The sequence below is a fragment of the Castanea sativa genome, chromosome 12 (assembly GCF_040712315.1).
Source record: "Castanea sativa cultivar Marrone di Chiusa Pesio chromosome 12, ASM4071231v1".
Lineage (NCBI taxonomy): Eukaryota > Viridiplantae > Streptophyta > Magnoliopsida > Fagales > Fagaceae > Castanea > Castanea sativa.
This window is the reverse complement of record NC_134024.1, coordinates 27,654,283-27,666,144: the sequence shown is the minus strand read 5'-3', so window position 1 is coordinate 27,666,144 and position 11,862 is coordinate 27,654,283. Positions and strand designations below refer to the sequence as shown.

Below are 11,862 nucleotides of genomic sequence, written 5' to 3'. Positions count from 1 at the left end.
AACAACGCACCATTGAATCTCAATCCAACTAGGCGGCACCACCCTCTAGCTTCTTCTATTCCAATCCAACCTCAAATCCACATCCAATCCAACTCAACGGCACTTCTTCCGTCTCTCTGCCCTTTTGTTCGAAGTTTCCACCGTTTATCGAATCTAAAATCTTAGTACGTCTCATCCTTATTCTTTAATTTTCCATATGGGTTTTTTATTTGTTGCCGTTTGTTCTCTGTATGGCTGAATTGTTATTAATTTTGTTTACCTTTTGGTTTCGCAGGGTTGCTAGGAACAAAACCAATCTATTATTTCATAGCAGGTGAGAGAATAAGTTATTGTATATACTTGAATTAGTAAAACTTCTAATTGTATGTTTAATACTGATTTCAATTTGGTTTTTTTTTCTTTATTTTGTCTGGCTGGGTTCGTTAGTTTTGCCGTTTATACTATTTGGGTTATTTATCGTAGGTTTTTCTGGCTGGGTTGAACAATTTGGGTTTTTTTCTTCTGCTTGGCAGGAGTTGGATAATTTCCCTAGGTAAACCCCATACAATCAGATTTAAATTGCTTTCTGGAAAGAAGAAAAAAATAAAATATGTGTGTGTGTGTGTATATATATATTGATAACCTTTGGGCCAAATTATCAGTTGAAGCAGTGAAGTGCCTCGCTTTGACCCTGGTCATTAGAGTGTGAAGGGGGTTTATGTTATGGTATAAACATAAGTGTGTAGGCGTATTGAAAAAAAAAAATGTATTCTTGGTCATTAGAATGTGAAGGGGTTCATCTTCTGGTATAAACAAAGGTGAGTAGAAGAGAGGAGAGCACTGCCTATGCATTAGATCCAAAAGTTACTTTCAATGTTCATTGTTAGTGTTTTTAAGTTTGTTGGGCTTCCCATTCACCCGAGCTCTATGTTCGGAGGATGGGAAAGTAAAAGAGAGGAGAGTAAGGGAAAAGTGACCAGAATAAACTATAAAGTTAAGCAGTAACTAAACAAAATGAAACAAACTAGTCAGAAAACTCAAAATACCTAGCTGCTGCACTCCAAGTTTAAAAAGTACAACAGTGTTTTTTTGTGACAATGATTTGCTTGCCATTATTTTAACGAAAACCAAAACCTCTATAATAGCTTTTCACAAAAATTAAAACCATTAGAAAAGGAAATCAAGGAAGACCATTGTCCATTTCAGGGTGTATAATTTCTGGCTCATGATGTGCCCCAAGCTTTAGGATTACGGAATAAAATCCACTATAATTTTTAGAGTAATTCTGTGGGTTATATAAACTATATCTGTTTATTGAGAAACTAGTATGTTGAAACTTACATTTAGGAGAAAAACAATTCCTATTTGAAACTTGTAAGATAGAGAATGGGAAGGGGGAAATGAAAATGAAGGCAGATGAAAGTTTTCCCCTATTATTATTTTTTGAAATGGTTAGAAATCTCTTAAGTTTCAGACCAATTAGGTCATTGGCATTTTTTACATTATTTCCAGCTCTGCTTGTATTGTATCTTGTTCAACCTTTTTGATTATTGATAAGAGAATACGTTAGGTCTGGAGCTAGTGTAAAAGACACCTTTTACGCCAGCCAATAAACCAATCATGAGAAGACACATCAGCCAACCAATTTAAACTCAATACACCTTATTACATGCAATTATAACTCAATTAAAACCCCAAACATTCCTCAAACACGTTCAAAGCTTCTTCTTCAAATGGCAAACCAAGGGCAGACTCTCCTCCTCCTCCCCACAATGGAGCTTCATTCCGCCACAGTCATCACCGGAGTTATTTTTAGAGCCTGAAAAAGATGCCGAATCCGCCGATATTCTAGTGTCACAATCTCAAGGTTTGTTTTCTCATGATTTGGTAGTTTTCCCCTGTTTTTAATTTCAAAATATCAAAGGGATTGGTTTTTTTTGGATGTCAATCACTTGATTTTATATGGGTTTTGTTGATTTGGTATGGGTTTTGCTGTTTTTCTTATTGGATTCTTAAATCTTAAGTGGTAGGTTCAATGGGAGGGAGATGGATTGAATATGAATGTGGTCAATTTTTCTTCATTTTTTCAGAAAAATGATAAATCTTAGGTAGTTTTTTATTGGTTTCTTACTCTTAAGTGGTAGGTTCAAACCCATCTGATTGTGGTTCTTCAGTGATATGAAGGAGAGTAGGATTTTTCACAGTAAAAGAACAAGAACTAGAATGATGAGAATAAGATTCAGGACTTCTCTCTACTTTTTATAAAAAATTTAAATAATTACTTCCTTATTTATACTACTAATTTAGAAAATTCAAAGAGAACTTAATAGACTTTTGTTTTTGGAGTAGTATTTTTAAGAAGCAATTAGAGTGAGGGTTGTATATAATAGAAGTGCATACGGATTAAAATGATGTTACTAATTTTCCGTGTGAGGTGGGAAAAAATTATAGAAATTAACCAATTGCTGATTCTTGTTTAATTTCAAAGCAATAAACTTATGGTCAATCCCATTGTGCTCAAATTTCAGTTCAATCAAAAGATATGCTAATAAAAAAATTACAATTTTTACAACCTAAAGTCATAATAGAATTTGAAGTACATTGGTAGAAGCTAATGACATACTTGATACCACTTTGACAGAGTTTACTTAAAAAAAAAAAAAAAAAACTGGTAATCTTTATAGATGTTCCAGATCTGTTGGTGAGAATTTCAAACTAGGATTGACGATTAAAAGGAAAAAAAAAAAAAAAATCAGACTAGATAGATGACAGCAAGCATTATGACTTAAAGTTCACCATGAGGTTTGATATTTCTATTGCTTTGTTGTGTAGTTGTACCCTTTGTTTTGTATTGACTTCTCAAGACTCAAGTGTTTTTATTGTCTGGACTTTTCAGCTAATGTTGGCTGCATCTTATTCTCAATTTTTTTCCCCAGTTCTGATCATTTTTCTTTTTTCCCAGCTATGATGCAGAATTGCAGATAGATGGTTTTGAATACTTAAAAGAAAACTTCCCTATTGGCTTGACTGAATTCTTGGATCAGTATATGGCTAGAGTTGGTGAACAATCTGTCATCCTATGCCGATGTGGATATGAAGCCTAAACATCCTGTATTTTGGAGGAATAACTGAATCATTAAAACTTCTAGAAACTTTTATATGAATGTATTTTTAATTAGAAACTTTTAGAAAGAATTGTGTTTATTTTTAAAGTTTCAAGGTTATTTGGTCAATTTTGTTTATTTTAAGGGTGTTTTGGTCATTTCTTAGTTTTCATGGTTATTTTAGTCATATTTTGGGTTTTTCTCTGGTAAAAAGTTTTTATTTATTTTTAATTAATTTAAGTTTTAGGGTTATTTATGTTCTTTTTTCCCTTCTTACCTGATATTAACATTTTAGTTTTTGAGTGAATTACACAATTTTAGTGTTTTGATATGTTATAATTTGAATTTGAAGACAAATTTCTAAGTCATACACAAATTAGGAGATTACTATAACTATGATTGTCTTAAGATTTTAAATGATTCACTTGGGCACGTGAAAGCTTTTTTCTACTAACATATGAAGCTCATCTTGCAATATATATATATATATATATGTTATTCAACATATCATAGCAGAAATTCCTTCAGAAGTATATTATTGATCCTCTGAAAGGATTTATAGCACACAATAGTTACAAAATAACATATAATACCAGAGGGTTCCACAAAATTAGCCATATCAGTACCATCTCATCCTATAAAAGAATATTGCCAATACTATGGCTTCAACACCATGTATATGCGCCACACCACTTAGTTGCAACTCGCAAGACAATCCCTAGCTCCTATCTTCGCTCTAAGTAAATTTTTTTGAAAGTATAAAAGAAGAATAAAAGACACAACTCTTAGATACTAGCACCAATCATTTCATACACCGTTAGAAAAGCCACTCGTGCAACATATATGTTGGGACAAAGTCACTAATTCTAGGTGGTATTTGCTTGAAGGAGGCCATCTCTAATCTGTGAAGCAATGTCGTTCACAGCACCTAGTCTGTGTGTGAGGAGAAACAATGTTCAATTCAAAATGAACACTAACCGGCATTTTTCTCACTCATAGTCCTCTTCACATGTTCATCAAGTTCAGTGTCCACAATAACCATTTCAACAATCTCAAATCCATAAGCTGACTTGGCCTATGCATGTAAAATTCAAAGATATTAAAAAGAAATAGATTTACCCTATAACTTGACTAATACTAAACCAGAGTAGCAGATAGAGAAATTCCTTTTCGAGTTCCTCTTCCATAGCTTTCGCAATCTAATTCTTTTATTCAAAAACAAAATCCAGCACCAACTTAGAAACACTTGCTCAAATAACTAGAAGAATAGAGATATAAGCCTGTTAGTCTCTCCAAACAATAAACAAATAGGTAAAATTGTCTCCAATGGAAACTATGACATAACAAGTATATGCAACAGTGACTAAAAACTTTCCCCAACCTCAAAGACAATTTAGTTTATTTTTTGGATCAAGCTTCTTTTCTTTTCTTTTTTTCCCCCTAGCTTACTTCCATCTTGAATCCATTGATTTTAAAATATGCTAAGCATCCTTAAATAAATTGTTGTGTAATTCTTGTTTTCAAGAGAACATATTGAGCATTAAGTTGTTGTAATCTGACAGAATAAGATTACCAATAGTATTTCCAAGAAATTCCAACATATAGATTGGCTTTTTGATGAAGAGCAGGAATAAGACTGTATGTAATTTATATAATTTGTGTTTTTAAGTCATTCTCAATTTGTAATACTTTGTTCCAAGCATATTCAAACACAAAGAACTGTAGGTCTTCCTAGCAAGAATGACACTATTTAGACTAGATAAAAAAATTGGAATGCATTATGACCTAAAAAGCTAATAATAGAACTCCATCACAATATGGTATTTGCAAAACAAATTTGTTTACATTACATTTATTCATCAAAAAAAAACAAAAAAACAGCCACTACATGAAGATACAACTTGCTCAGCAATTCAATTATACAATGGCAACAATAGAAGGCAAAAATAATGATGCCATGGCCGAGACAAGTCAGTTCGAAACATGGATCGATGACGTGGCAGCTAGTTACAACTAAAACTCTATGAGGCATTTCAACAAACACCTTTAATGCCCACCCAAAAACCAGCTTTAAAAATGCCAATAATAACAGTTATTGCTAATTCCAGAAATCCAAACAAGAAAACCCAATCATCAAGCTAATCAAAACTGAAACAAAATGTTATTCATCAAACAAAATCTCATCCCTCTCACCCCAAAATCAATGAGCAAACAAGAGGAAAGAAAAGCCCACATAGAAAAGAAAATAAATTAAGGAGAAAGAGAGGGTACCCGACGGCCACCAGCGTTAGTGATGTCGTTGAGAAGCACCGCCAGAGATGGTGGTGTTGGGGCAAGCAAAAGCTTGGCCACGGCTGGACTTGAGAGAACGAGAAAAAAGAGGGACCTTAAGAGAGGAGAAGGTTAGACCGGCAAGCACCGCCAGTGGTGGTCGGTGGGCCTCGAAGGCTTCTAATTGTAACCATGGTTATGGAGATTAAACTTGTTGGAAGAGAGAAAAGTTTTGAAATTTGGATTTGGTGAATTTGAAAACAATAGAAAGGGGAGAGATGAAGAAAGGTAGCCTAACACTAGGTGAGACACGGATCGATAACGTGGCAGCTAGTTACAACTATTAGATTAAATCAAAGGCTGAGATTATGAATCCAAGTTTTCTTATACGAAAGTGCAGAACGGTGGTACTACTCAATAGGGAATTCCATAAAAGTGCACTGACATGTGATATTGGTGTTGCATAATGTGAGGATAGTACCATCAAATGTGAGAAAAAAAAAAAGAATTATGAATGTGATAAAAGTACAATCACATGTGATGTTGGCATTATGCAATGTGAGACTGGTACCATAAAATGTGAGAAAAAAAATAAGGGAACCACCAAACGTGATAAAAGTACAGTCACATGTGATGTTAGTATTACGAAATGTGAAGCTGGTACTATAAAATGTGATAAAATAAAAAAAAGGGAACCATCAAATATAACAAAAAAAATAGTCACAGATAATGTTGGTACTGCGCAATGTGAGAATGGTACCATAAAATATGAGGAAAAAAAAAACAAGGGAGCCACTGAACGTGATAAAAGTACAGTCATATGTAATGTTAGTACAGTCAAATGTGATGTTAGTACAGTCACATGTGATGTTAGTATTACGAAATGTGAGGCTGATATTATAAAATGTGATAAAAAAAAATAAGGGAACCATCAAATATAACAAAAAAAACAGTCATAAGTAATGTTGGTACTATGCAATGTGAGGATGGTACCATAAAATGTGAGAAAAAAATAAGGGAACCATTGAATGTGACAAAAGTGCAGTCACATGTGATGTTGGTACTGCGCAATGTGAGAATGATACCATAAAATGTGAGAAAAAAATAACGAAATCATCAAATGAGACAAAAGTACAGTCACATGTAATGTTAGTACTGCATAATGTGAGGATGTTACTATAAAATGTGAGGAAAAAAAAATAAGGGAACCATCGAATGTGACAAAAGTACAGTCAAATATGATGTTGGTACTGCACAATGTGAGGATGGTACCATTAAATGTAAGAAAAAAATAAGGGAACTATCGAATGTAAGAAAAGTACAGTCACATGTAATGTTGGTACCGCGCAATGTGAGGATAGTACTATAAAATGTGAGAGAAAAAAAAAAGGGAACCATCGAATGTAACAAAAGTACAGTCACATGTGATGTTGGTACTGCGCAATGTGAAGATAGTACCATCAAATGTGAGAAAAAAAAATAAAGAAACCATCGAATGTGACCAAAATACAGTCACATGTGATATTGGTACTACACAATGTGAGGATGGTACCATCAAATGTGAGAAAAAATAAATGAACCATCGAATGTGACAAAAGTATAATCACATGTGATGATAGTACTGCGTAATATAAGGATGGTACCATCAAATGTATGGAAAAAAAAAAGGGAACCATCGAATGTGACAAAAGTACAATCACATGTGATGTTGGTACTGCACAATGTGAGTATGGTACTATCGAATGTGAGAAAAAATAAGAGAACTATCGAATGTAACAAAAATACAATTACATGTGATATTAGTACTATACAATATGAAGATAGTACCATCAAATGTGATATTTTGGTAACCTGGTATAGTAGGTTAACTACTAGTGGGTACCATACCCCCCAAAAAAATAGGGGGGTACGCTAGAATTAAAAAAAAGTTGTAACATCCTTAGAAATTACTGTCTACTTACTCCCTCCCTCCTAAACAAATTATTTAAATCAACCAATATAATACCTACACTCAAAACATCTTTGAAAAAAAGTTGTAATATCCTTAGAAATTACTGTCTACTTACTCCCTCCCTCCCTCCCAAACAAATTATTTAAATCAACCAGTATAATATCATATTCATTAAAAAAAAAAAATCTAATCCACTCTTCCCTTTCTCCTTCCACTCTGCTCATTATCACTCACTCCACCATTACAAAACCTCCTAATCCAAAACCCATGTCTCTCCCCATCACCATCACCACCACCACCACCACCTTCCTCTTCTCACCACCATACAAACTCCCCACATTCACCGCCCCACACTCCTCACTCCTCTTCCACTCCTCACCACCACTCCTTCTCAAACGCACCATTCCCACTCCCACTCCACTCCGACGCAACAACCCATTCCTCACCCGCGCTGACGACGGCGACGGCGACGGAGCCGGCCCCGACGACTACGACATGGACGAGGACGAGCTCGAGGAAGTCGACAACAAGAAAGACTTCGACATCGAGTACCACTCCGAAACCACCTCGCTCTCTGCTACCGCCGACGAAGACATTGACATGGTACAAAGCAAGACTTTTGTGTCCACACAAGGTTCGGACTCCGAGATGGTTGTCGATTATAGAATCAACGAGGACGAGTTCCATAAGATTTCCTTGCTTCACTGCGATTTCTTTATCAGAAAACCCCCTGACCCAGATAACGATGTCTATGATTTCAGAGAGGTTCATTTTTTCTAATACTTGTGCTTTTGTTTTGGTTATTTTTATAGTCTTATTTTGATTTTGGTTCTTGGGTTTTGTAGATGTATGTTACTCCTCCTGATACTGATGTCTATGCCATTCCCAAAGTGCTTGCTCCAATGCCTCAAAAGGTAGCCTTTTTTTTTTTTTTTTTGGATGAAGCAAATGACATATACACATTCAATTTAGTGTCTTTTTAATAATGGGTTTTCTCTTTTCTTCCTCTTTTTGTCAAAATTTTATAGTACATTCGGTGTGCAATGAGTGATTATGGATGCTACAATGTCACAGAACCGCCCATTGATGCACCTCGAGATCCATTATATAAAACCGAAAGGGAGATCTTCAAGGTATGAGTAAACTATTATTGCTTTATTATGTGTTTTGTGTCATCTAGTTAGTGCTAGATTGATTTATCCATTTACATAATTACTGAACTACTGATATATTTCTATTTTTGGTACCTAAATCCTAGATCATTATTAAGAGACATTAAGGAATTTCGTAGATCATGGCATTAGAATTAGTGAAGAGTTCAACTTTCTTTGGCAATACAAGATGGGGCTTCTTTATTTTTGTTTTGGACATTTGGTGTGCAAGCCGGTGGTTTGTGTTTAACTGATTATTTGATATAGTAGCCGGTCTTTGATTTTCTCGCTCATGTCCAATAATGCATTGGGTTGCCATATTCTTCACTTTTGCCTTTTTTCTTCTAGAAAAGTTGGTACATGGTTTGTAGGCTTTCTTTGTGATCGTGGACAATACTATAGTTTGGCATGTATGTGGCACACACATACACACACACACACACACATATATATGTATGTATGTATGTATGTATGTATGTACGCGCGCGCGTGCACGTACACACACACTTCCTTACTAATTTGATTGTGTTTTGGTGTTAATCTCAGAGGGCTTGCTGCAGTTATACCCACTGTGTAAGGTTGGCAGCATGAATGTCTGTAGCCAAGTTGTATGTTTGCCCCTTTAGATGGGAGATAGAGTATTGGGAAGGGACAGGCACCCTATTATTCTTTTGTCCTGGAGATTGAAATAATTCAGAAATTTGATAGGAAGAAGGCTTATAATTAACCTTTGATTGTATTTTTCAACCTCCCCCTCCCCCTCCCTTTTTATAATTATTTTGAAGTAAAGGAGCTCTTAAATTTATTTGTTAGAGTTGGCCCTTTCGTTTATTTGTATGGATTAGGTAATGAGCAAATGCAATCAGAAAAGATTGAGAAACAAGAGACTGCAGGTCTTCTCACAACATACTTGATGATAAAAATAGTAAAGCAACAGATAGGGAAAAGATGGGGCAAGGGAGGGGACTGGTACATGGGAGAAGAGGAATATTTGATTGTAAAAGGAGAGAAGTATTTAAAACTATAAGTACCTGAACATGTTTCACAAGGATGCAAAATCATTAACATTACATATGATTTACAATTGATCTCTACTATATAGACTAAAAAGAATAGGGAACAGTTTTTTGTTCTTTAATAAGAAAGTAGAGAACCTTATCCTCTGTCATAGCAAGGGCAAACCTACCTTTCAGATAGGTGAAGAAACATTAGGCACGTATCTTTTCAATTATTTTTTTGTTCTCTTTTAGGTTCAAGCTATAAGGAAATGTCTGAACTAAAATTCCTATTTGCATGGGAACAATTTTGGCAGTTCCATTGGCTGCTGAAATCACCCTCTTTTGTTTGGACAGACATGCAAAATGTTTGATAAATCCCAAAGTTCAAATACTTCGAGAACATTGAAAATATCAGTATGGCCAGACCCTTTAGCTGTCCAATAAATTTCAGGATGTCTATTTGATAGCATGGCATGATAGGATAACATGGTCATTTTAACAATGCTGTATATATTGTAGCTGATTTCTCTTAAAATGCTAATTAACTAATATTAAGAACTGAAAGGATGAAGTTCTTCTCTTCCTGATTCTTTAATGTTAGCAACAGCATCACCAGGCTGCATTTCTGTTCCAGGTTTTCTTGACGAAGCACTATAGGAACCGGAGGTTAAATGACCCGGAGTTCGTGCTTGATTTTGAGGAGATTTATGTTATTGATTCCCAAACAAAATCAATTACCAGAGCTAAAGTTTTGGTGAGGATATTTGTTTGTGAATAATAGTTTTAAAACTGCGATGACTATTCTTCTTATGCTTCTTGTGGATGTGGAATGGCTATTTGCTTCTTGACCTCTGGAGTTTTTATTTTTTCTTATCTTTTTGTTTTGGCTGCCCTTTGATTTTGATAAATAACCGTGTTTAAGCAGTTTAGTTGTGGGACCATATTTCCAAAATGAAAAAGGTGATGCTTTAGGTTATTGGTGAAAATTTTTAGGTCCCCCACTCCCCTAAAAAAAGGATCCCTGAAAAGGAAGTGAAGATTTCTAATGATAGAGATGTTGACTTGACCATCATGACTGAATCCCTTTTCATTATGTGATTCTTTGTACCATAGGTTTTAGTTTTAGCAATTACATGAGGAATCCTTTTTTCTCTGCCTGTCAATCTTTTTATAGTTCTAGTTCATCTTGTGACTTATTAAATTTATTTATTTTATTTTGAAAAGGTTGATATTACTTTCTGTAGGTCACAGTTCCAGGAGGAAGAAATAGGGATAGAAAGAGCGACTTGCTTGTAATACAAGATAAAGGGAGCTCCTTCAAAATAATTCCTCTGGTGACTATCCCTGATCTTTATCACTCTCTGTAAGTCTATTTCTTTTGCATGTCAACATGTCCTGATACATCGTTCCCTTCTATGCTTACAGAGCGAGAGAGATGATCCTTCCACTGTGATACAGAGACAAGAGTGGGACAAGACCAGGGAAGACATGGAGAAACATCTTAGAAAGCTACGGGACTTCAGCGTTTCAAATTGGTTCTAGTCACTCTGTAGATTTTCAAGATTGCTTCATGAAGATTAATGAGAGCCACATAGAGATTGTTTGGAGGTAAGCACCTGTAAATATATTGGCATTTAAACTTCAGCATATGTTAGCAATATCGGCATAGATGATCCCTTCTGCAAGGAATTTCTGCTGATTAGATTGAAGTTCCTTGGATTCAATGAGTTCTGGGCATTTCACCAACTGCCTTTTTTGTATCTGGTAGTTTCTTTACCTTGTATTTCAATATAATTTGAGGTGTATTCCTACCATCATTATGTAATTCTAAATCAATCTGTTTTTTAGAACGCCAGTCTCTCCCTTTCTGTAAAGAAGATACTTCATTGATTTCCATGTTGCCTCTATTGTGCTTTGCCATGCCTGAGGTGCTTAGGTAGACATGTTCCTGTGGTTAATACCGACTCTCCTATGCTGGCCAACGTTGTTTCAATCGCTAGGACAGTTTACTTTTATAAAAGAAAAGGATATTTCATTGAGAAGGGATGACAGCAATCTTTGACCCTACGTTAACCTAGGAGAGCTCTTGTAGAATGTTCGCTAGTCTCTGCCAGTGAATAATTAAAGCGTAATGGCAATCTACCAAAGCTAATACCCAAATTAGTCTATTTTGGTTTCAGATTTATTTTTTTCTTTATAAGTCGATAGGTACAACAACGGGTAGAGGTGATTTGCGAAAAATATGGCTCTACAATATTGAGTTATAAGACTCTTTGACAATTGGCCTCGGATTTCAGAAATTTAGTTTAAAAAACTGATATCTCAATCGTCCCTCTGGCATTAATCTCTTGATCTCTACTTTTCTGTGGACTGGATTGATAGTGGAGCCCAGTTGAGCAGAACTCTGA

General features: G+C 35.1%; 1 protein-coding gene across 1 annotated transcript; it reads left to right on the top strand.

Annotated features, from left to right (window-relative positions):
- The first annotated feature begins 7,437 nt into the window (after window positions 1-7,437).
- On the top strand, window positions 7,438-11,350 carry LOC142618799 (PLASTID TRANSCRIPTIONALLY ACTIVE protein 6, chloroplastic). The gene is made up of 6 exons (XM_075791825.1): window positions 7,438-8,070; window positions 8,151-8,219; window positions 8,334-8,438; window positions 10,089-10,208; window positions 10,699-10,788; window positions 10,880-11,350. Exons 1-6 carry the CDS (start codon window positions 7,573-7,575, stop codon window positions 10,994-10,996), a joined length of 999 nt encoding a protein of 332 aa, XP_075647940.1. The 5' UTR covers window positions 7,438-7,572; the 3' UTR covers window positions 10,997-11,350.
- The last annotated feature ends 512 nt before the right edge of the window (window positions 11,351-11,862 follow it).